At 48.3% G+C, this 26,103-nt stretch overlaps 1 protein-coding gene across 1 annotated transcript in view; it reads left to right on the plus strand.

Moving 5' to 3' along the window:
- Positions 1–26,103, plus strand: part of LOC144783294 (uncharacterized) — a 688,842-nt gene that overhangs the window by 591,376 nt on the left and 71,363 nt on the right. Inside the window, exon 14 of the mRNA XM_078662344.1 lies at positions 11,273–11,435. Within this exon, the coding sequence (XP_078518470.1) occupies positions 11,273–11,435 (163 nt within the window). The remainder of the gene's footprint in view (positions 1–11,272; positions 11,436–26,103) is intronic.

Below are 26,103 nucleotides of genomic sequence, written 5' to 3' on the forward strand. Positions count from 1 at the left end.
TGCATGGGCTATTACTAAATATGGATATGATTCTTATGCCTTTATAAGGATATTATTTATTATAGCTATTCAAGGGCATAAATTAGGAATATTGAATTAGGGTCCTAGATAGAAATACAACAGTCTAACTGAAGGTGAGATACGAGGAACTACAGGCACACAGGTACCATCTACTACGGACATTGCTAACGCATCAAACGCTAACGGCGATGATCCCCACTTTTGATCTGCTAACTGAAGTGGTTCCACTTTCGCCTACTACGGTAGACGGTTTCTTTGCGAGCCTTGACAATCTGATGTTTTCTCCCGACTCTACTGAGACTCCTGAGAATAACTTTTGATTATTTCACACAGTGTTCCTTGAACTCTGCAAAATCGGCCTTCATTTTTTCAAAACATTCCACTAAATTTGAACTTTTTCCAAAATAGAACTTTGGCACAGGGTAATCTGCTTGAAGTAGAAACTATTCTTAGAGAACAATATTTCGTGTTTGAACTTCCTATAAAACAATATTTGGCTTCAACCTCGATTTCAAAGATAGTTAAAAAATTATGCTATGATCTCAGGTATCGATTAATGACTGTACTTTCGTTTTATACAAATGTTAAGATATATGCTCATAGTTTATATTTGATTTCATGATGCCTATGATTTTTTACATGATGTATGCTCCTTTCATGCAAACAAACCTATTCGAAAATGCACTTTTGTACTTTGGAGTGGGGTTGTAAACACTTTGCTTTGAAATATGTTCAGTGCTTATGTATTATTGAACTTAACATTCGTGGAGTGGGTGTTATGTGGGAATCTAGCACCCTAGTGTAATTTTTCCAGATTCATGCCCATATATAGGTATAAACCATCCAGTCCTTATATAGGCATACAGAATCATTGCCTTATTTAGTTATAGCCTGCGCATCCCTAATATGGCATGGCTACTTCCACTAAACCCCGAGAATCCACATTGATTTCGTGGTAAAAACAGCCTTCAGCAGTCAGGAAACTCCCCCTGCTTGAATACTGATCTCTCCAAGAAATCCGGGAGTTTTCACGGAACTAAGGCACTAGTGACCATATTATGTCCAATCTCACGTCAGACTCGGCACCTTCAGGGGTATAAATTTGCCTACATTTGCCCAGTCAAACACACGATGGTTCCGGAGCAGATGGACTAACTACTTGCCCGACGCCCTGCTGCTGCAAGTGCTGAAGGAAGCCGACCCTCCAAACTGACGCACTGCCAAGAAATCCAGCTCCAGTGTTTCCAGACTACCGTTGCGGGTTGCTGGGAGATCGAGTCCCGAGAGAGAGATACAAGACCTCTATCATTCTAAAACTAAGATGCGGAGCTGATTAGATCCCTAGAGAATTCTTGAACAGACTCTTGGCAGAGAAATACTAAAACTTAAACTACTCCTCACTTACTTCCTCCCTTGTCCTAGACTTAGGTTAGGTACACCGGGGTAGGCGTATGTTAGAAGCACCAGTTGAGTACGTTTAGCCGCTATTTTAGCATTGTATGTATTTTATGCATTTTATGTATTCTATGTTTATGGCTTAGAAACCATATCATGCTCTTACAGTACTATTTTATAATACTATTCGTATTATATGCATTGTACTTCTTAACTAGCATTTCAATTGTAGCAGTGCATTTCTTATGCTTAAGAAATAAGACTGTTCAATAAATACTTTTATTGAAAACGCCAGTCTCTCTAAGCAACTCTGGTGAAACGAAGCATGCACATCTGACTGAGTGAAATAGCCATCTATTGTTTCCGCGACTCTAGAGATACGTTTCATTCTGGGGAAACAAAGTTGTCATGTTATATGGTTTTCAGAAACTAATCCCTTCTTGTTTATTCGAGAAAGTTTCTAGTGAACTCTGAACTAGCTGCCACTCACAATTAAGTCTAATATATTCGGCAGAGACCTAGTCGACTTAAGTCCTACGTCTAAGCTGCAGGATATATTATTCCAATGCGCAGAGCCTATTGGGAATATAGGAACTACACTACAGTACTATAACAATCAATATAAAGAATGAAAAATAGACACCAACTATCGGACAGCGAAGCGCCGACCCCGGCTGCATTGGATGCTCTGGAAGCACCCCGGGATCCCGGTATGCAGCAGCAGTTTGATAGAATACTGACGGCAATTGCGGATTCACGCACGGCCCTGCAGCAGGACATTGCGCAGGTGGCGACGGCACTTGGCCTCCTGAGAGCAGATCACGCTAAACTAGCAGATAGGGTGAAACAGGTGGAAGGGGTGCTTCGGGAGGTAACACCAGCCCACACGGCGCTAACGAACAAGATGACGGACTCCTTGGACCGTATACTACCACTGGAGAAACGTGCTGAGGACACCAAAAGTAGAAATAGGCACAATAACATTCACGTAGTGGGCCTGCCAGAAAAAGTGGAGGGGTCGGACATGGTCCAATATCTGGAGAACTGGTTGAGGACGGTGGTGGCTCCCGAGGGATTGTCCCCTTTCTACATCCTGGAGCGCGCGCACAGGTTGCCAGCGAAGCCGCCACAGCCGGGGCGACCTCCCCGCCCAGTGGTAGCTCGCCTGCTGCATTATAAAGACAGAGGCTGTTTGCTCCAAAAAGCGCGTACTGATGGCCCGTATCAAGTTGGAAATGGCAAAGTGACTATTTTTCTGGATCACACCTTGGAAATCCAGCGCCGTCTGGCATCCTTCCTGGTGATTAAGAAAGAGTTAAGATCGGAGGGGCTCCAGTACTCCCTGTTGTTTCCAGTCAAACTGAGGATAATATTGGATGGTAGCACTCATTTCCATGACACCCCGGAGGAAGCATGAGCACGGTTTTAATCTTACCGTGCTGGAACAGATCGCATGGAACGCCATGCCCCGGAGTCATCTGGGGATTTTCAACTTCAGCTGCGCAAATCTCAGCGGCTTTGACGACGCCGGTGGGAGCTGCGGAAACCATCAATATCACAAACTGCAATAGAGCGACAGGAGGTGCTGGAAGCAGTGTTGGCTTTGTCGGGAGAACAGATGATGCAGTCCCCGGAGTGTACGGACTCAGAGAAGGACAAAGCACATTCGGACACTGAGACCTGATTTGTAGTGGTTGAGGGGCGCTTACATGGTAGGGACATAGTGTTGTGTAGTGTCTATGCACCAAACATTGATCAGGCAAGCTACCTAGACCACATGTCAGGCACATTGGCTCATTATTTTACGGACCCGGCTGTATTGGGAGGGGATTTTAATTCAATAGTGGATATCTCCCAGGACAGGTCTCATCCCCCACTAGTGGATTCTCCAATCCGGAGGTTGGCCAAATATAGACTGGATTGGCAAACCAGATGGAACTTAGTGGACATATGGCGAACCCACCACCCGCGGGACCGAGACTATTCCTACTTCTCGGCAATACACGAACTACATGTTCGCCTTGATGCAGTCTTATGCTCAGCATCGATTGTGCCTTCCATAACGCACTCTGAATATCTTGCTAGGACACTGTCTGATCACAACCCGTTGTTGGTTACTATGCACTGGATGGCGGTGAAATCTGACATCCCCACCTGGAGCTTGCGCCCTGAAACGTTAGATGATCTGGTTTTCCACAGAGAGATTGGAGAGGGGATAGTCCAATATTTTAATGAGAATGCGGGGACGGCTTCCACTAGGGCACTGGTGTGGGACGCCTTTAAGGTGGTGGTGAGGGGACTCTGTATTAGTAAGCATTTGGGGGTGAGGAAGGTATTGCTGCAGGATGTCGACAGGGCAGAAAGCAGATTGCGGTTGGCTGAACAGGCGCGGCCTGAGCACCCCGAAGTGCAAGCAGAAGTAGTGGAGGCGAAGGAGGAGGTGGCCAAGGAGGTGGAGAGACTACGCTGCTTCGATTATAAAAATTATGTTACGAAGGCTCATGCGGAGGGGGACAAGGTGAGGACGCTGTTGGCGTGGTTGGCTAATCCTAATAAACGTGGCTCTCCAATCATGGCGCTGAACGCGCAAGATGGTCGTGGTCGTACCCTTTGTACTCAGCGAGAGATTATGGATCTGCTCTTGGCTTATTATGAAGAGTTATATGAGAGCGCGCTGGTGGCAGGGGACTTGGAAATCGACGTCTTTTTGGAGGGTGTGCCCCTTCCGCAACTAGAGGAGGAACAAGCGAAATGTTTGGGACGTAACATAACAATTGAGAAAATTAGGAGTGCAATTAAGCATATGGCTCACAACAAAACTCCGGGCGTGGATGGTTTGCCGATAGAATTCTATTCGGGGTATGTGGATTTGCTGGCTCCCCAGTTGTTGAAGGTTTATAGTGAGGCGCGGGACTTGGGTCAACTTCCAGAGACAATGAGAGAGGCGCTCGTTATCCCATTGTTAAAGCCCGGGTGGGAGGGTACAGACACAGTGGCCTATAGACCATTATCAATGTTGTCCACTGACTATAAGATCTTGAGTCTGATATTGGCGTCTCGCCTCCTGCAGCATATGACCGATCTGGTTCATGGGGATCAGGCTGGGTTTATTCCGACTGGACACACAGCCACTAATGTGCAGAGACTGACAAGGATTTTGGGAGAGGACCATCCTGACTCGCCTGGGGCCACGATACTATCAGTGGATATAGAGAAGGCCTTCGATAGTTTGGAATGGTTGTATTTATATAAAGCTATGGGGCGTTTTGGATTGGGAGATGAATTTGTAAATTGAACGAAGGTGTTGTATAACTCCACTGTGGCTAGGGTGAAAGTGGGGCGTTAATTTCCCCCCGCTACCAAGTGTCCCGTGGGACAAGGCAGGGTTGTCCACTTTCTCCACTATTGTTGGCTCTGGCACTAGAACTTTTGGCAGCACGAGCTAGGTTGGGACAGTGTTATGAGGGCCTGGAATACAGAGGGGATCAGCAGTATATTCGCTATATGGGGATGACCTCTTGATGTTTTTGGCAGATGCGGAGGGAGCACTGGAGGGGGCAGCTGGCCTGTTGTCACTGTTTGGTGACATTTCTGGACTAAGGGTCAATTGGGCTAAGACGTGTTTGTTCCCGGTGAAGCCTGGCGGGTTACTACCCATGCTATCACGAAATGTGCGCTGGGAGCCGACATATCTGCCATACCTGGGGGTGCATGTCTATCACTGGGTCAACGATCTGGTAGAAGGGAACATAGGGAGATTCGTGAGTGCTCTGAAAGGCAGCATGGCATTTTAGTCTACACTTCTATTGTCAGTGATGGGTCGGATTGCATTATTGAAGATGGTAGCACTACCTAGGCTACTGTATTTTTTTAGAACGTTGCCCATCTGGATACCGGGCTCCGTCTTTAAATTACTGAAAACCATGTTCGTAGGGTTCCTATGGGGATCTGACAGACGGAGAATGGCTCTAACGATGTTGGTACGGCCGAAGGTAGAAGGTGGGCTAGCGGTTCCTGATTTGGAGCTTTGTTATTTGGCAGCTCAACTTCAGATCTTGACGCAGGCAGTTGCAAAAGAATTTAGAGGCCCTGAAAGGCGCAGGGATTCCGAGACATTTTCTATCTTTTATAATATTACAACAGAAGCTTAACCTTAGGGATCTCTCGCTAGAAGAGAAAATGTTGCGATTATGCTGTAAACGCAGCCATCGTAGGGCAGGAGTGCTGCATCCATATGCGCTTGAGATTTCGTTGGGAATGCTTACTGCGTTGCCCCATGGTGGAGACTGGACGTCCTTGATGGAATGGGAGCAGGCCGGGATCCAGGTATTGGGGGATTTATACGAGGACGGTGACTTACTGACCTATCAGGCATTGCAGGAGAGGTATGATCTTCCCGGGGAGGATTTTTAGTACACACCGCTCTAGTGTATGCTATTCTGAATCATTGGAGGGAGGGTTTAGTGGAGCCCAAAACTACAATGGCATGTCAGTACGTAGTGATGGCAGCAGGGACATTTAAAGCAGTTACGTGCCTTTATTTAGGAATGCTGAATGAGGGGTTGGCTCCACTGGATACATTGCGACTAAAATGGGAGGCGGGTATTGGGAAGTCCATCCCGGAGACTACATGGGGACATATTTTAGGCAGGGCTTGGAAAAGTACCAGGAACGCAAGGTTTCAACTGGTGCATTTTATTATACTACACAGAGCTTATTTGACACCAGGTAAGATTCAGAGGTATTTTAAGATCGGTGGTACGGCCTGTCCTCGGTGCGCAAGCGAGGGAGTGGAACTAGAACACATGGTGTGGGAATGCCCAAAGCTGGGGGATTATTGGGACGAAGTGGGCGGCCTGTTAACTGCAGTCACTGAGCGTCAATTAGCTTTTGACATGGCCACATGCATATTACATTGGTTTCCCCACACCTCCAAGACAAAAGTGACAAGTAAATTTATAGATATGGGATTCCTGCTGGCAAAGAGAGAAATAACAATGCACTGGAAGTCGAAGGAGGGGCCCAACAGTAAGAGGTGGAGAGCTGAACTGACTAAGTGGGCTAGTAGCGAGAGTGTTCTTAGATTTCAACAGGCATGACGCCCTGGACTCGGCAAAAGCATGGGAGACGTTGGTGCAATCTCTGTCCGACCAGCAGTTTGAGGAGGAGTAGTTGTTGGAAGGAGTGCTTTGGGGAGGTCCCTGGTACGGCAAGTGTGGGGAATTGTTGAATAGTAGCTGGGACAAGAAATGTGCATTATATATTGTACTTAATGTGTTACACGCCAGTTAGTAGGGAGGGGGGTTGGTTCTGATTGGGTTCAGGAATGGTGTTGGTAGGTGTTCTTAGATACTCTACACTGAGAGGCGAAACGTAGATGATATATGATCTGCTCCGCCATTATCGTATTTGGGTATTGTTGTGTTCTTTGATAGCTTGTGAACTGATGGGATGGGGTGGAGCTCGTATTTGACTCGGGGAGTTATGTCTGTACCAGTCGACTGTACAGTATTTTGCACTGTCGTTGGAATGTAAACAATAAAATATGTTTAAAAAAAAAAAAGAATGGAAAATAGAATGTGCAGCCCCCCTTCCTTTGGACAATACTTGTTGCCCCTTAGCCCTTGTCTGCCATGTGGCCCCCCAAATGCATTTAACAGTTACCTTTCTTGGAATAATTGTTGAGTAAACAATAGACAACAGTTAAACTATGCAGGGAGGTTTGGAATTATCATTACAATGATGAAACCCATGTATAATGATTAAGGATCCATGAAACGAACATTTTGCACCACTGTGCTTTCTGCAATAGACACATATAAAGATGTTATACATATATACGTGTCAAAGCTAAGTTTCCTTTTCTGTAAGGCCATCCCCTGGATTTTTCACCAATTTTTTTAACCTATTTTGGTGGTGTTAGGACTCTGTGCACTGTGACACTACATGTCCAGAGCCATAGTGAATGTAACCTGACCTTAAAAACCGTACTGGTAAAATTGGTTTCACCCGTATGGTATAGTTAACTTTCTTGCAACAGTCGTAGATGAAGCTGCAAATGCACCAGTCACTTAGTTAAATGCTATATGTCTGTGCAGTGGGTATTAGCCCCATCCACATATATGACAACATTATAAAGCTTATTTATGGAGGCAGGACGCACACCTGTAGTCTCGATGTTTACACTGTCTATATTCAATTCCTATTTTTTCATGCGTGCAATTTCACTGAAGTGCCATGCCCAGTAGCGCTAAGGTACTAACTTCAAACAGAGGTGGGACTGCATCCAGTCCCCAGTAAATGCACAGCGAATATGCCGGTTTAGGCTTAATTTTAATCCATTATTTTAATCCTTTTCCTCTTTTATCCATATAATCAAAAATCTTTTGAACCATATTTTATCCGTATTCAATATTTCTGCGGAGCCACACGCTGCGTGTACACGTTATTTCCAAGTTTCTATTGCTCGAGGTGTCATATGACTTTTCCAAGAGCATGACAGATACGTGAATTCTTGTAAGGCAGTGTTTATTTCAATAAAATCACCCAATGCATTTCGGGCTGCAAGCCCTTCTTCGGGGGTCACTGTGAAATAACCATAAAATCACACAATTAGTGTACTATTCTTAAAAGTTATCCTGTTACAAAAACAACATGAATACTGTGTGTGAGTAATCACCCAGTTTAGAAACAGTACATAGTGAAATAGAATAAAACGAACCATCGTTATGTTTCTCCCATCAAACCTTAATGCTCCGCTTTTCAAACCAACATCTTCTAATTTTGTTCCACCCCTTCTAACCTCCCCTCTCATTCCTTCAATAAAATCCTTCTTCGTCAAACAATGCTAAATAAATGCACCTAGTGTTGTACTTTCAACGTTCCTCTCTGTTAAACCGCCCCCGTGAGACTAAGAATTATAACGCTCTGCTGTTTACACAATCATACTCGCGGTGCAAACACCTTTTCATTTAATCACAAGAGCTGAAGCTAGAGCTAGAAAGTTCCCCAAAAAAAACACTGACCGTGTATCTAGAGTATATGAATGGAGTTTTAAGTGTCACATACCTGCCATTGATGTTTAAAAGCACACCACTTCTCTCATCGTTCTTCTCAATCCCCCTTATACCTCCCACAATCCTTCTGCATTTTTAAATCATCCCAATGACCCTGATTGGTTCATGCTATTAGTTTTCCCGCTTTCACCACGTAACTTTTTGATGTCGATCATAATGTGAAACTACCTCTCCCATAATCCCTCCATATGGATAACATCAGGTCACAAAACCAAATACTCTCAAAGTCCAAAATTAAATTCAAAAACATGTTGTTGTGTCCATTAAAGTAACAGTCTTAATAGATCCACTGTCTTCTCCCAGAACCACGATGTTGTTTCTCTGCGTGTGGTCACGAAAACTCCTCCTGTATTTCTTTTTTCTTCATTTTTTTGATTCCCGCGGGTGCAGTCCTGGTTTCGGGCAAAAGTTAAGATGCTTATTTATGGAGGCAGGACGCACACCTGTAGTCTCGATGTTTACACTGTCTATATTCAATTCCTATTTTTTCATGCGTGCAATTTCAGTGAAATTGCACGCATGAAAAAATAGGAAAAAGAAATACAGGAGGAGTTTTCGTGACCACACGCAGAGAAACAACATCGTGGTTCTGGGAGAAGACAGTGGATCTATTAAGACTGTTACTTTAATGGACACAACAACATGTTTTTGAATTTAATTTTGGACTTTGAGAGTATTTGGTTTTGTGACCTGATGTTATCCATATGGAGGGATTATGGGAGAGGTAGTTTCACATTATGATCGACATCAAAAAGTTACGTGGTGAAAGCGGGAAAACTAATAGCATGAACCAATCAGGGTCATTGGGATGATTTAAAAATGCAGAAGGATTGTGGGAGGTATAAGGGGGATTGAGAAGAACGATGAGAGAAGTGGTGTGCTTTTAAACATCAATGGCAGGTATGTGACACTTAAAACTCCATTCATATACTCTAGATACACGGTCAGTGTTTTTTTTGGGGAACTTTCTAGCTCTAGCTTCAGCTCTTGTGATTAAATGAAAAGGTGTTTGCACCGCGAGTATGATTGTGTAAACAGCAGAGCGTTATAATTCTTAGTCTCACGGGGGCGGTTTAACAGAGAGGAACGTTGAAAGTACAACACTAGGTGCATTTATTTAGCATTGTTTGACGAAGAAGGATTTTATTGAAGGAATGAGAGGGGAGGTTAGAAGGGGTGGAACGAAATTAGAAGATGTTGGTTTGAAAAGCGGAGCATTAAGGTTTGATGGGAGAAACATAACGATGGTTCGTTTTATTCTATTTCACTATGTACTGTTTCTAAACTGGGTGATTACTCACACACAGTATTCATGTTGTTTTTGTAACAGGATAACTTTTAAGAATAGTACACTAATTGTGTGATTTTATGGTTATTTCACAGTGACCCCCGAAGAAGGGCTTGCAGCCCGAAATGCATTGGGTGATTTTATTGAAATAAACACTGCCTTACAAGAATTCACGTATCTGTCATGCTCTTGGAAAAGTCATATGACACCTCGAGCAATAGAAACTTGGAAATAACGTGTACACGCAGCGTGTGGCCCCGCAGAAATATTGAATACGGATAAAATATGGTTCAAAAGATTTTTGATTATATGGATAAAAGAGGAAAAGGATTAAAATAATGGATTAAAATTAAGCCTAAACCGGCATATTCGCTGTGCATTTACTGGGGACTGGATGCAGTCCCACCTCTGTTTAACATTATAAAGCTGCCAGGAACACCACTGTACTTAAGCTGGGATGCAGTTTGAATGTACAGCAGTGATATATGCTTGGGAAAATATATATAGAGCCACACTACATATTTGGACGGGAAAAAGCATTTACAATGCTACCACTGCATCATGTTCCTTTACAATGCGGTTGTTACAACGACCGTGTTGTTAGAACGCGATGCCTTTACAACGCAAGTCATTAAATCGACTTGCTGTAGTGGGCGCTCTAACCTAAGGAATAGTATAATTTACTATTCCAACACCTTCCCTACTGTTGCGCAGGCTGGAGTTGGAATAGTAAATTATACTATTCCTAAGTCCAGCGCGCCCCCTACAGCAAGTCGATCTAATGACTTGCGTTGTAAAGGTATCACGTTCTAACAACGCAGTCATTATAATGACCGCGTTGTAAAGGAACGCGATGTAATAGCATGCGATGTAACATGCTATATTCATTATGATTAGTGTAAATTTACAGTGAATAAATCCCCAAAAGTTATTTTGACTATGTAGCTTTAGTCTAGCTATTCCATGATCAGACCTAGGTATAATTAAATGATTTATATAATATCTACACTTCGACAAATGCTAACTAAATGATTCAAAGATGTTTTCTATTCAGTTTCCAAAATCTATTTAATATTGAAAGCAGGTTTGAAATGTTTACTGGAAAAGTAACTTCGTGCAAGCATACCTTGTGGTAACTGTCTAGAACAAGGGGCATTAAGATACTTCTTGTGAAGATGAAGCTTAGGTGCAATGTCTTTTCATAAAGAAAAGGAGTATGAATGTGTTGAGCAGTCTTAAGCCAGAGAGGTGGAGGAAAAACTCGTAAGGTAATTCATTAAGCCAGTGAGCAAACCGTGTTGACTAATATTAGCCTGTTATTCAAAACAGAGATGGAGGTGCAGTAAGGTCTACACTGATACTTTAGAAAGAAAAATAGACTAGTTTGAAGGGATGGATTTCCTCATCTACAAACAAATTAGGTTATCGCTGTATGGGTCTCTATTAATGCAGCGGCATAGTTCAATTTCTGACTATTTGTTTTACTTTTCAGAAATATGTCGTGGATTAGTTCCCGGGAGTTTCAGAAATTACATCCACAACATTTCCGATAACTGGAGCTTGTTCTGCGTCAGCAGCTGCTACCCAGGTCTAGTGAATGGCGTCAACTGTCACTATGGAACATGTCTGGTTCTTAATTCAGGGCCAGAGTGCCAGTAAGTGTGAGACAACCTGCTAATGTCAGTATCTCTTGACTTGTGTTGGTTAATGCAACAGTTGTTTTTTTCACTAATCAATATATTATATTTGGTCTCAAGAGCATAATGTGAACTGTCTGGGAATCTCAGGAAATGCATGGTTCCCACTGGCTGATAAATGAACAAGCATCTTCAATGCAAATAGGTCGTTCAATTGGCATAGTTAGAGCTATTGACGCTGTAAATGACAATGTCTTTTACCTATGTGTTATGGAGTGACTGTATGGCTGGCAAGTTTATGAATCAATGGGGTGGACAACTAAGTGGTGGGTGGGTGGTTGCACACAGGCAAGGCGAGTGGCACATAATAAAAAGTAAAGTCATTCTCCTCTGTCCCTCTTCTGTCTGCTAATTGGCTCCAACCTCCAGGAAATTCCACGAATTAATCCACCAGCATGAGAGCAGCGCCAGGATTGGATGGAGCGTCCTGGCTGGATGCTCCTTCAGGCCCTTTAGACCTATGCTTGGTTTCTACCCAGCTGTCTAAGACACCCAGACAAAGTGACATGCGCACTTTGGAGCAATCAGTCAGCCCTGCTTCAGTTCTTCTCTGTTGCCAATCAGCAAAGGACACGCCCTCATTTCTCTCGGCTGGATGCAGACTGGCAGCTGCTGCGCGCTAAACGTAAAAAATAAAATGGCAATAAGATAATTTCATTGCCATTTTATTATTCACATTTAGTGCAGCTGCAGTTGGCGGAGCGATGCTCCCCCGCTGTCGTAAAGAAACCGCAGTTGGGTGTGGAGTGAAATGATGTGGGTTGGATTGGAATTGTTATTTGTGAAATTGTGTTGCATGGAATTGTGTGGCGTGGAGTCGATGTGTTGAGTGGAATTATGTGGCATGGTGTGCAGTGGAATTATGTGGATATTAATATGTGGATATTAATTATGTGCTTTTGAGTGTACTGGAATTATGGGAGTGGGATTTTGTGTAATTATGTGAAATGGTATTTTGTGTTGTGTAGTGGTATGTTGTGGAGTTTGTGTTGTGTTGTTGAATTTTGTGACATAATGTGGTATTCCGTGGTGTGAATTGGATGTATGTGGTGTCTTGTATAAATGTGTTGAGTTGAATTATGTGGTGTGTTGCTGAATTATGTGGTGTGAAATGGAAATGTGTGAAGTGGAATTGTGTTGTGTAGAACTGTGTGCCACCATTGCAGTAGATTAAGGGAAAAGTGACACTGCAAGAGGGTAAGGGAAGGTCAACTGTAGTAGTCATGAAAGGGCGCCACTCTAAAAAGAGAGTCTGGACAACACACTTGGGGATTCCTGTAGTCCAAGGTCATTCCTAAATTTTGTCTTGCCGTTCCTCAGAGCAGAACTGCCTGCTTCAGCTAGGTTTGGTGAAGAGCCAGAAGATGCAGCCTTATTACATTGTTGTCATCCATTGGCACGACACCTGCCTGAAAAGCAGGTTTGTTTCATAGAGGTTATTTTCATATTTCATAGTGCTCTGGCAGAGCAACAAACTATCAGATGAATCCGGAAGTACAGAACTGCCTTCTTCAGAAAATATATTGATACCCATCGAAGTGGACTTTACTTCGAATCTGCCCGCAGATCTGCTCACTGCTAAACTTGCATACTTTGATTTTAAGAACAATTCAAGTCCTGTGTATTCTTCAACCTTTGTGTTACATGCAGTCCTGTCATACAGCAGCTAAATTGATCTATACTGGGCACATGGTTGGGATGAGTGGCAGACACGCTTAGGGTATGACCGATTATGGCGCTATTTAAACCATTTTCTACAACACGCCATCATCACAGTTAATCCATTCTGCAGGGCTGTGTGTTGATAGCCGCAAGTGCATAATTCCAAATATTAGAGGCAAGGGTTCTCTTGTGAAAACATGCAACCTGGACAGTCTAACACATGGGGGAGATGCTTTGGCCCACAATTCTCGGATACACATTTAACACTGGCATAGTGGAGTGGTGTGGCTCACTGCTTAGAGGCGGCAGACCCGGAAGCAGGAGTCGGCCCGGGACCAGGGCCGACTCCTGCGACCCTGGTCCACGACGCGGCAGGGTCGTGGACCAGGGTCAGCGGACTCCATAATTCTCGCCTCGGTGCCTACTCTAACCAGGGGCCCCACTCGGCAACTCTGGGCATTAGCTTGCCTAATCTCCACAACGGCCCCATCAACGCCGGGAATTCCCAGTAGGAACCACCCCACAGGGAAAGCCAGGACGGGTTCCCCAGCGGTATACCGCGCCAGGATACTCCGGTAGTAATTGAGCGCGTTACAAAACAGCTTATAACATAACATATAACATGGCGCTGGATTCTGGAGCAGTGTACGTGCAAGGGGGCGAAGGAAGACTTCCAAAATCCTCCAGCGGAGGTGAAAAGAATTCACCAGTAATAATAATAAGATAAGATTAGTTATGATGTGCTGCAGAAAATTAAAGCATTAAACACAAGTGCAAGCTGAGGTCTTACTGCACAGCTGCTCCGAATATCCAACATATGCGGCAAAGATGCCATTCGGGTAACAAGTTTACGGTACACATCCCCGTTCCCGCCTTACATATTTAATGCTTAGAAGGAGTAGTTTTTGTTGCACTTGCATTGAAGTCGGTTAACACACAGCTTTACTGGAAGGAGCTCAGCCCCTAGGGCAACCACTAATGGACTGGTGCTGGCCGGTCACTCATGCTTGTTTACCCTTTAGAGTGATATGGTGATATGAAGGGAGGGGCTGCTCTATGCCCCCCGATGACCACACATCTACCTTCCACGCTGTAGACTGACTAAACTAAATATTTGAGGAAAGCCTCAAACCTGCCTCTCCGTATACTGCCCAATGGCAAGACCTGAAGGCAGCTGCAGGGCACACAAACCCTCTTCACACATGTGTCAATAGAGGCGCTGGGGCACGAGAGGTGCTGCAGCTACCCAGATAATATAACATTCAGATCGAGGGAGAGCAGTTAAAAGGCCTTTGAGAAGTTTTCTTCCAGCAGCATTAGCTGTGCTTTCACAGACAAACATAAGTTAATTTCTTTAGGCAAACTGCTGCTAACTATGTCCATACAAAATATTAATTATTTTTACCTGTGTGTAATTTTTTCAACTTGAAACTAGCGACACTCTGGAGTGCAGGAGTGGGTGAAAGAAGACGATAACATGTCGAAGATTTTCCATCACATATGTAAATAAAAAGTGTGATTTACTAAGTAAACTTTAACGGGTCTCTAACTGCCTCAGCAGCCTGCAAAAGGCACACAAGACACACAGACTCTTAAAAGTGAAGCTTGATATGATCAAAGATTTAACGGGGGTCAAACAACCCAGAGTGCATTACTTTTGCTTCATGTGTTCTGTACAACTTAAAAATACTCTTACCAAATGCATTCTGCAGCCAGAGCATGTTATTGTGTGCATACCGAGCACACAAGGCAGGTGGCAACAGAAACATTCCGGCTTGGCCGCTCAGACAAGTAATTGGGGCACACCAGTAGGTGGGGGGGGAAGCACTGACACAGACACCAACTTAGTGTGATAAAGGCCGCTTTATTTGGAATCAGGTGCACCTACACAAAACACCCACCTGGCCTGTGCCGAACAAAACTAGTGCTCGCTAAATAACAACTGCCTAACAGCCCCCCTCCACCCCCACCCCTAATTGTATCCCCAACAGTGCAACAAAGTATCCACATCCGCTCAGCAACCTACCCCCAACTGCAAATGACCTCAGTGACCTTACTGACCTCCGCTCCCCAACTGCCCATACAGCCCCAGGCCTCCTGTGAATCCCCCCTTTTCTCTTAGGGAAACGCCACCCATCCCGGCACCTGTTCCAGCGACAAACCACTCGTGTCCTTTAACCTCCAGTGCACCATCAACCAGAAAAGCCCCTTGCAACCTCCCATGCCTACCTTGGCCTGTACCCTCCCCAACGGGACACAGGGAGGGAGGGCGGGACAACAATTCTTTGGACAACACCCCCGGCTGCCGTGTCACTGCACCTCAAATGGTGCCTGGCCCAACAAAATGTCCGTATTTAACCTATCCAGCCCAAAACCACCCAAAAGAAGCCCAACCAGCCCAACCAGACCAAACTACGGGGGCCCACAGTGCTCACCTATCCCCCCCCCCCTGCTGCCCCAAATGTCCCCGGGTGGGCAAGCCTCCCCTTGGTCGGCTGCCCCCCCAAATCCCCATTGGGGCACACCAGTAGGTGGGGGGGGGAAGCACTGACACAGACACCAACTTAGTGTGATAAAGGCCGCTTTATTTGGAATCAGGTGCACCTACACAAAACACCCACCTGGCCTGTGCCGAACAAAACTAGTGGTCGCTAAATAACAACTGCCTAACAGCCCCCCTCCACCCCCACCCCTAATTGTATCCCCAACAGTGCAACAAAGTATCCACATCCGCTCAGCAACCTACCCCCAACTGCAAATGACCTCAGTGACCTTACTGACCTCCGCTCCCCAACTGCCCATACAGGCCCAGGCCTCCTGTGAATCCCCCCTTTTCTCTTAGGGAAATGCCACTCGGAAGTCGTTTACTACTTCCGACCCCCCCCCAGGGCTCCTGCCTCCTAGGATACCAGAGCACCCCCAGGGCTCCATCCAGTGCCTCCTTCAACTGCACTATGTACAGTTCCATGCCATATCTGGAAAGGTGGACCCCATCCTCCCTGAAAAAATACACCGCTCCATAACGCAACTCTGGATGTACCATTCTCCCCACCCCTTCTTTGGCACAGAAATCCCCCATTACCCGGTTAATCTTCCTCCGTGCCCTGTCTATCGCACCCGGGCGCTCAGCTCCCCTCCACACCCGCCTGGGGATAAAGTCGGACCAGATCACATGACACCCCGACCATTGTTGTTTGATCTCCCTCAGGTCCCTCTTCATTTGTTTAACCAAAGCCAACCCCTTGGACTGCACTAAGTCGTTTTCCCCTAAGTGAATCACTACCACATCCGGACACACACCCCATTTGACCACCGTATTCAACAGAGGCAACAAATCATGCCAACGCATACCCCCTTTGCCCCTCCAGTGACACCGATACAGTCCATTATCCAATCCCAAATTCAGTGCACGATGCTTATCCCACTCCGCCTGCTCCGCCCGCTTGACAAATGAGTGTCCCACCAAATACAAATTCAACACTGCCACCTCCGGCCCCGCCACAGCACCTGCAAAGAAACACATATCAGACTTCGAAATCAAAATGACGTCACCCCTTCTACCTCCCGCAGCCGCACATACGTCCGGTAACAATCCGACTTCCACCGTCCCAGCCTCTGTATCTCCTCCTTCCCCCAACCCCGACGCGCCGCCTCCGTCGCCGCCCCGATCCGGAAAGAGTGAGTCCCAAAAGCTAAGGGGTCCTCACCCAAGCCCCGCAGGGCGCGTCGCAGAACCCAAAACGCCTGCGCCCCCTCCACCCCACCCCCCGCCCCACCCCGGCCAAACACCTCCCCCGCTTCCTGGCTCCGCTCCACCATCAGCCGTCTACCCCACGCCACGGGACAGACTCCCTCCCGCACCCCCGGGCCCAGGACCACCCAGGTTCCAACCCCCCTCTAGTCAGTTTTTGAGCGCTGCAGCCGCACCGCCACTTCACGAGCGCTCAAGTCCACATCCTCCCACAGCACCCCTGGCGCCCCTTTCGACCCCAGCAACTCCGACACTCGAAACGCTCCATAAAACAGCCAGGACATTAAAGTGGAGAAACGCACCACCTCACCCCCATCCCTGCACACCGCCGGCAGCGCGCCAATGAGTTTCCCCAACAAAGCCACCGTAACAGGGCACCTCAAGCGAACCGCAGCGCCCCTCTCTCTCGCCCACCCCTCCAGCAGCCGGGCCCCCAGCTCCCCCGCCGACGGAACGTAACCCCACCACAGCTTACCCATGAACGCCACAGCTGACAACTTGCCCGCGATCGTGACCCGTGACAAACCCTTATCCATGAGCCCCAACATGAAACGCACCACCTGTTCCTCGCGCTGCCACCGGTCCCCCCGCCTTACCGCGCCAGACAGCAAGAATTCCTCCCATGTTTGCTCGTAAGACTTCCACGTGGACGCCGCCACGGATCTCTTTACCAGCTGTAAGACCCGGGCTCGCCCACCGACCACATCTCTCCCGGCACCTGCTTCTTGACCTCCTCCGCCGCCGTGGCTAGCCCATGGAACCTCTCCCACTGTGAACGAGACAAAGCATCCGCAATGTCATTGTCCACACCGGGAACGTGTCGTGCCTGAAAAAGGATGTCATTCTCCAAGCAGCGCAACACAAAAACCCCCATCAACTTCAACACCTGCGGGTCTCTGGCCGACTGCCTATTCACCACCTGCACGACCGCCATGTTGTCCACCCGAAACAAAACGCGCTTGTGCGCCAGCTCCCCGGCCCACACCGTGACTGCCACCACCAAAGGGAACAATTCCAAGAACGCTATGCTCCGACCCCCAGCCTGCCAGTTCGCCGGCCCCTGCTCCGCGCACCACCGTCCGTCCCAGTACAGACCGAAACCGCCAACACCCGCCGCGTCCGAGTAAATGGTGACGTCCCACTCCCAATCTTCCGCTGGCGCCATGGGCACTCCGTTGAACCGTTCCAAAAACGCCCGCCACATGCGCAGATCCTCTTCATTCCCGCCGACAATCGTACATGGTGGTGAGGCAAAGACAACCCGGACAACGCCAGACCGCCAGACCCAACCGCCTGCAGAAAGTCCGACCCGCCCGCACCACGCGACACGCAAAGTTCAAGTGCCCCAACAGCACCTGCACCTCCCGTACCGTCACCTTCCTGCACGCCAGCATCCCTGCCACCAGCCCCATCATAGCCGATTTCTTATCGTCCGGTAGGCGTGCTTCCATGGCGACCGAGTCGAGCTCGATACCGAGAAAGGACAACACCGTACTGGGACCGTACGTCTTCTCTGGCGCCAGGGGAACACCAAAATCCCCCATCAACCCGGCCAAACCGTCCAGCTGCCGCTGGCAGTCCGCCGCACCGGGTCGCCCCACCAGGAAAAAGTCATCCAGGTAGTGCGTCACTGACTCCGAGCCTGTGCGCCTGGAAAAAACCCATTGCAGGAACGAACTGAAACGCTCAAAGAGCGAGCACGAGATGGAACACCCCATCGGCAGTGCCTTGTCCACAAAGATGAGCCCTTCAAATAGAATCCCCAGCAGCTGGTGATCTGCCGGGTGGACCGGGAGAAGCCGAAAAGCCGACTTGACATCGCATTTCGCCATCAATGCGCCCCTCCCTGCCGCCGTGACGAGCCTCCGCGCCATGTCCACCGACGAGTAAGTCACCGACGCCAGGTCCGCCGAGATGTACGCGTTCACCGACTCCCCTTCCGGCCACGACAGATGTTGGATCAACCGGAACTGCCCCTCTTCCCTCTTGGGCACCACCCCAATGGGGGAGATGATCAAGCCAGGCATCGGCGGCTCGGAGAACAGGCCCGCCATTCTCCCCTCTCTGACCTCCTTGAACAGCTTCTCCCACACGATACCTTTGTGCGCATTCACCGACTTCAGATTGTCCGCCCAGCGAGCAATCCGGGGGCCCTCATAGCCCAGTCGGAACCCCTCCCGAAAACCCTGACGCAACACTGCAGCGTCCTCCGCCCGCGGATACGCCGCCAACCAGGGCTCCATCCGCTCCAGCCTAACCGGCGTACGAGCCTTTGCCCAAAGCTCCTGCTCCCCCCCCTCGCACCCCTCCCCTCTGCCCCCCCCCTCCCTGGGGACCTCCATGCCCGGGCAGTTGGCCCGGCTGGCCCCCGAGCCCCCAGCACCGCAGCGCCGGGTGCCGCTTTCCGCAGTTCGAGCACTCATGCCTAAAACGGCAAGCCGCCCGTCCGCACGAACCTTTATTGAAATCCCAACAGGCCCCAATCGTGGCCTGTCCGCTGGACTCTCCTCGCCCCACCCCCCCCGGGGCAAAGGGGGGCGGCCCCACTGGCAAACCGCTGGCCGTGTAAATGGTGTGGCCGAACTTGGCCCCGCCCATCGTCTGTTGGTACAAGTCCGCGTCCAGCTCCCCCCACAATGCCTCCGGGTCAGCCGCCATGCGCGCCCGAAACTCCTCGTCACAGTGCGACCACGCGAACCCGCCGTACGTCACTTGGGCCCTCCGCACCACATCCATGTACTTAAAGAGCGCCACGGAACGGTCAGGAAACTTCTCGCAGTATACACTTGCGTATATAAGGAAAGCCGCTGACCAATTGTCCAGTGTCAACGGCACTTTCGGACGCCTGGCCAACTCCTGCTCTTCTTCCTTCGACCCCTCCTTAGACGTCAACTCCCTGTGGAGAAGCTTCAGTATGTCTATGTACTCCCCCTTCCATATCTTTTCTTTCGTTGCCAACGACAGGTGCACTCCCAGTGGCTTTGTCAAACCCATATATGGTAACTTACGCACCGGCACCACGCAGCTCTCCTTCCCCCCACTCGCAGCATCCTTCCCGGCGACCGCCCCCGACCCCTGCCGCGCGCCTGCCTCCACAGCCGCCGCGCCGTCCGTGCCCACTCCCGCGTCCTGCACATACCAGCCTCCATCCCTCCTCCCCTTCGCCCCCAGTCCCCACTGAGACCTGTACACATCGCCGCTTGCCACTCCCCGCTCCGTCTCCCGTCTTACCTGGCGTCAAGGTCGGCGTCCGAACCGGATCCCGCCGCCTAACCAGTGGAGCTGAGGGGGCCGTCACTCTCGGCACTTCCCGCCTCGCCGGCACCTGTAAAATACTACCAACAACATTACTCTCCCCTCCTTCCTCCCGAATCTCCCCTTCTTCCGCGGACTCCCACTCCCCGCCATCCGCAACCTCCACACAGTCCCGACCCCCCCCTGGGGGGTCCAGCCGGCTCAAGCCCGCTCTCTCCCGACACACTCTCATCAAGTCACCCAAATCCACACTCCCACGCCGTTCCACTCCACTCACACCCGGCTCAACAGTTTGTGCATCCATCCTCACTCCCCTGCCCCCGGCGGCCGTAACAACCCTTCGGGGGGGGGCCGGCGGAGATGACCCCCGCTGCCACGCTCCATTGCCAGGTTCCTCGTTGGAGCTCGGCCGCCCGCACCAGACAGAGCCGGCCCATCCTCTCGGTGGAGTGGAGCCGCATGCTGCTCACCCGAGCGCCTCGCAAACAGCTCCTGCCAAGGAAAGAAGGTGGAGTCCAGAATACCGGGGTGAAAAAACCCGCCATCCCCTCCCCACGCACCCCCCCACACTCCCACCCCAGCGGCGCCCCCCGTCCCCACCCCGCCGAGTGACCGCCGCGGCGTGACGGAACCCCTCCGCCTCCCATTCCCCACCCACTCACCCCATCCCAGCCCCTCGGGCCACCCCACCCGCCCGACCCCCAACTGGGCCTCACCCCCCCTCCATGCCCCCGCCACGCCCCACACGCCCCCTCCGCTCCCCGCCCCCCATCACCCCCATACCACCCCGCCCCACCCAACCCCCCGCCACCCCCCACTCACCCAGGCACCCCCGCCCCTCCCGCTCGCCACGCCACTCCTCCCCATGGCACCCGTCCCCCCCCCTCCCCCGCTCCGGGGACGTCACTCTCTCCTGACCCCCCACGCCCCCACCCCCTCCGACTCTGAAGAGCTCCAATCCAGTTCCGTGTCCGCCCCCTCACCCATCTCTTCCACCTCCGTCTCCTCAATTAACACGGGGGATACCACCCCCTCACCCCCTCCCGCCTGCCCGCCTCCTTGCTCCCCCTGGGGCGTCCCCCCCCGGCACTCTCATCCCCCACCCCCTCCGCCCCCCCAGCAGTCGACCCTGCCGGCACCTCAGGGACCCCCTCCCCCCCACCCTCCTGTTCTCCCACCCCCGTGTCACAAACCGTGGCCGCCCGCCCCCCCTCCGCCCCTTCAGCCTCCTCCGCCACCTTAACCTGTCCTCCCCCCTCTCACAAACTCCAGAGCCTTCCTTTTCGTGCCTCGCTGACCGGCCCTCGTTGCCCCTCTCCACCGCCTTCCGCGACACCGCCGCTCCTCGCTGTTTCCCGGCCTTCGCGCCACTGCCCCCGGCCCCGCCCCCTTTTCCTCCAGTCTGAGCCGGCCGCGGTCGCGACTGCGGCGGCTCGCAGGCCCACACGGCCGCCGCCGCGCCGTTGGCAGCGCGCCGCGGCGGAGGCCTCACCTGCAAGTCTGGCCGCAGGACGTCCAACCGGCCTGCCTCCCCCAACAGCCTCAACGCTTCGGCCACCCTGGGGTCGCGCTCCGCCATTCTCAACCACGCTGCCTCAGTCCCGCAGCAACAACCGACGATCACAACAGCTCCCGATCGCGCCGCCCGACACCCGCTGGCCAACGCCTCCGCACACGCCTCCGGCCTACTGCACACCACGGTACAACAATTCTTTGGACAACACCCCCGGCTGCCGTGTCACTGCACCTCAAATGGTGCCTGGCCCAACAAAATGTCCGTATTTAACCTATCCAGCCCAAAACCACCCAAAAGAAGCCCAACCAGCCCAACCAGACCAAACTACGGGGGCCCACAGTGCTCACCTATCCCCCCCCCCCTGCTGCCCCAAATTTCCCCGGGTGGGCAAGCCTCCCCTTGGTCGGCTGCCCCCCAAATCCCCATTCCAGATGGTGTGGGGAAGGGAGCTGAAGGAAGGGAAGAAGAGGGAAGACCACAGGATCTATCATTGTAGGGAGACTAAGGCACAAGGAAAATCCTGATGCTCCAATGTTACGCTAAACATTTTGCTTCTCTTTGACCAAGGGCACAATCTATTTTCTTTATAATTGCTTTATGATTAACATATACCGAGATGGATTCTGTGCTGCTGAATGTGAATGAAAACAAGCGTATTATTTACCCCCACACACAGGTTTCGTACAGTCAAGTAACAGCCGCACATTCCATGGCGCTGATCGGCAATTGGCTGTTAGTGAGCATGTCCTTGTAAGAGAAGAAACGCTGGAATGCCTGTTAATGATATGTCAAATTATGCATTTAAAAAGGTCACATACCCATGGTGATAAAATAATTGGTGTGGAATCTTTTCAATTGCACTTGAAAACGAAGGGCAGGGGGAGCAGCTGTGTGACCAGAGAGACTTCCCAGAGAGTTCAGAGCACTGAAAAGATCATTAAATGCAAGCAGTTGTGGTGCTGAAGCTGAACACCACAGGCAAACAGTAACACTACCAGGAAACCAAGAAAAAAATAGTCCCCAAAGAACAGCTATGCAACCAAAGTGTAATGATACAGTACTTGGTCCCTGCTACTGGGAGACAATGAAAGTTACAAGGTGGAACAAAGAGCCAGCACTGACCACTGGCAAGCAAAGATTTTTAAAGGACACTGAAATAAATAAATGAAAAGCAGGGGGTTGGCTTTAAGCTCACAAAGAAGTATACTAAAGTATACAAGAGGTTGAAAGCTTGAACTAAAAAAAAGACAGCCTTAGCGTCCATGGCCTTGCTCCCTCTCCAAACCAATCAACAATGTATTTAATGATTTTAGAAGTGTACTCATTTATTTATTTGTGTTTTTATATAAGTCATTCCCGGGGTTATGTGATGCTCTAGTTAAGGTGAACATACAACAAAATAACTCTTCACAGGGAGTAGCATTATGTTATGTATATTTGTAATGGTAATTTTTGCCCATGAGGGTATTCCTGTAATACCTAAAAAATGGTTAACATTAGCCACCTCTCCTTCTAGTAAACATCTAGTCTAAGGATTATTTGGCAAAAATATCCTATTCTTGTAGAAAAGAGGGTGTATTCCTACCAAAATAAGTTAAAAATGAGAGAGGGTATACACAGGCTTCCAATTGTCAACCAAATATGAAAAGTGTGCAGAAAATGAGCAAATAAATCACGGAAGCACCCACGGGTGAGCTGCTGCACTTATCCAGCCAACCGGACTTCCTATAATTGTGCAAACCTTATTTTAAATTAGCAAACAAACAAGAAACAGCCTAGAGAGGGCCTAGTACAGGGGTCTGCCAGTGTTGCTATTCTTGCTCTCTGACTATATCCTATCTGTGTCCAAGCCTCAAAGGTGCTGAGTGTGTGTTGCTGAGTTGTAGCAAACAGTCCCTTTACTGTGCCTATCCCATTGCTTAGTAAGATGCAGCCATGAGTCTTATTCTATGACACTTTCCACCTATGAAAATAATACATCTAGTTGTCCATTATCAACATTTATTGTATGATTGTGTTCAAATAATATATTTTTGAATTTCTAAAAATTAAAACAAATTAATATGTATTACTCCTTGTACCATTGCAGACTACTCATAAGCCATTTTGACTAGGACTCAATGTACTTAGGAATATTTCCTCATAGTACCTATAGTAGTCATGAATCATTAAATATTCCTAAGTGAGCAAAGGTGAAATCCTTGATCATTAAGATACCATCACCATCAATCCTCACTCTATAACTTTATCATTGCTGCACCTGTAAAAAACAAAATCTGTACTTACAGTCAGTACAGCTAAGTTACTCAGGGGCAATTGGCAATACCATCTTTACACACTTACCACCAGCAACATTCAACATTCCTCCAGATGTCAATAGCCTAGAAGTATCAGAAGCAACACACTTTTGTTATTACCAACCAACAGATAAAGGAAATCCACTGATCATAAATGAACCCCACATTCAAGCACAAGACCTGCACATCCTTTTCAGCAGCAAATTAGGAATCAGACTCCAGAGCCCCAATTGCATCTCCTGTTACAATACCAACTGTGATACAACTGTGCTGGACTCAGGGGGTGAAGGTGATTAGAGGTGAGATTGTTTTCAAGGTGAAACCAGACTATGACTAGTTAAAACAAAAAGGATTTATAAAGGACTTTCTTCGGGCTGATGAGGCTACTGTTGTCAAGTGATGCAGAACACCAACTTTATTTTTGCCACTGCCCAGGGTTCCTGGACTTAAGTAGACCCAGTGATCTAGAACAGCTGATGCCTATCTAATAGCCGTAGATTTCACCAGGATTGATTCTATTAAGAGAAGGGAACTGATTTGTAATTATTAAAGTAAAGAAGGGCAGAATATATTTGATCCCCTCTATAATACTACCAATTCCAGAGGAAAAGGAGTAGATGTGTTTGTATGAACAGTAAAAAGACTGGAGATTAATTTAAAATATTATCCAAGTATAATAGTGGAGATGCATGGATTCCTCACTCATAGACATCCGCAGCATGAGTCAATTGACAGTTTTTTGGGCGTACTTGAGGAATTTAGTGAGCTTGATGGCACGCTGAACATATATTTGAGGGACCATTTAGTAGCTAATTGCTATGATAATAGAACTCAAGAAAGACTATTGTATTGTAGGATCCCAACACTTGAGAAAATGCTAGAAATAACCAGGGGGCAACAGGTCTACATTAGCAGTAAAGGTTCTACCAAGACCAACTTCATTGGTGAAACTGAGGCTATAGGTGCAGCCTCGATCAAGGATCATAATTGCATTCTGCACACCAAGTGATAACAGGGGGCAATAATAAATGTACACAAGAAAAATGGAGCATATAACAGTGAAGGTAAATCAACCACATGCCTAGTTCAATTTTTCCATCCAGCAGCAGGGAAAGAATACATGAAGTGCAGAAAAATGGGGCACTTTGCCAGAATATGTCACAATGCTCAAAAAGTGAATTTATCATCGAACAACAAAAAAGTATCATTGATGTCAATAGTGATGGTGATGGAAGGAGCCATGAGGTGGTATTTACCATTTAGATTGTGGAAGATCTTATTGGGAGTAAAAAGAAAGGTGCCTGTTGTATGCCATAAGGAAAGACCAAACAGAGTTGAGTGTTGACTCTGACTCGCCTATCATTGTGTTTGTATATATAACTTTTGCACAGTGGCTTTTGGAGAAAATGAGATAGCTATGGTGGTTCACTTTCCTAAGAAGATCTCATGCAAGGACAGGGAAATTGCCACCAAAGTGTATGTGCCCAAGAAAGAATACAATATCTGGTCGTGGTATGACCAGGGCTCTTTCGGGATTGTCCTAGGGAGCAGCATAGAGTTTTCCAGTTCCTTAGGAAAAATGGTGAATCAATGTTTCATTTGGTGGAAGTGCTTTTAGAGGCACTTAAGGAAATATTTGAAGACAGAAGCGGGCTAGTTAAAGGGTTTGAACATAAAGCTGTGCTAAAAAACCAATGCTATCCCTATTGTGCATAAAGTGTGGAATGTCCCGCGCAGCTTTAGAAGTTAATTACAAGAGCATTTAAAGACTCTTTGCAGTTAAGGGATAGTAAAGCTAGTGAATTCCTTGGATAGGTATCCCTGATTGTCATGGCAGAAAAGCAAATGTGTGACCTAAAAGTGTGTGTGGTCCTCTAGTGCCTAAATAAAAAGATCTTGATGGATTGTTTTCCCTCTTAAATTATTGTCAGTTAGGGGAAGCCACATTTTTATCGACTATAGACTTAGGAGCAGTTGATCATCAGGTGGAACTCAGTGGAGATTCTAGCGTTATGACAACTTTTAGCACTCACTCCATTTGGGAGGATTAGATGCCTCAGGATGCCATATGGTCTAAGATCCATTACAGCCATACCAACTTTTTATAGGAATTCAAAGCAGCTTGGCTTATCAGAAAGGTATGCA

This window comes from Lissotriton helveticus, chromosome 9 (assembly GCF_964261635.1).
Source record: "Lissotriton helveticus chromosome 9, aLisHel1.1, whole genome shotgun sequence".
Classification (NCBI taxonomy): Eukaryota; Metazoa; Chordata; class Amphibia; order Caudata; family Salamandridae; genus Lissotriton; species Lissotriton helveticus.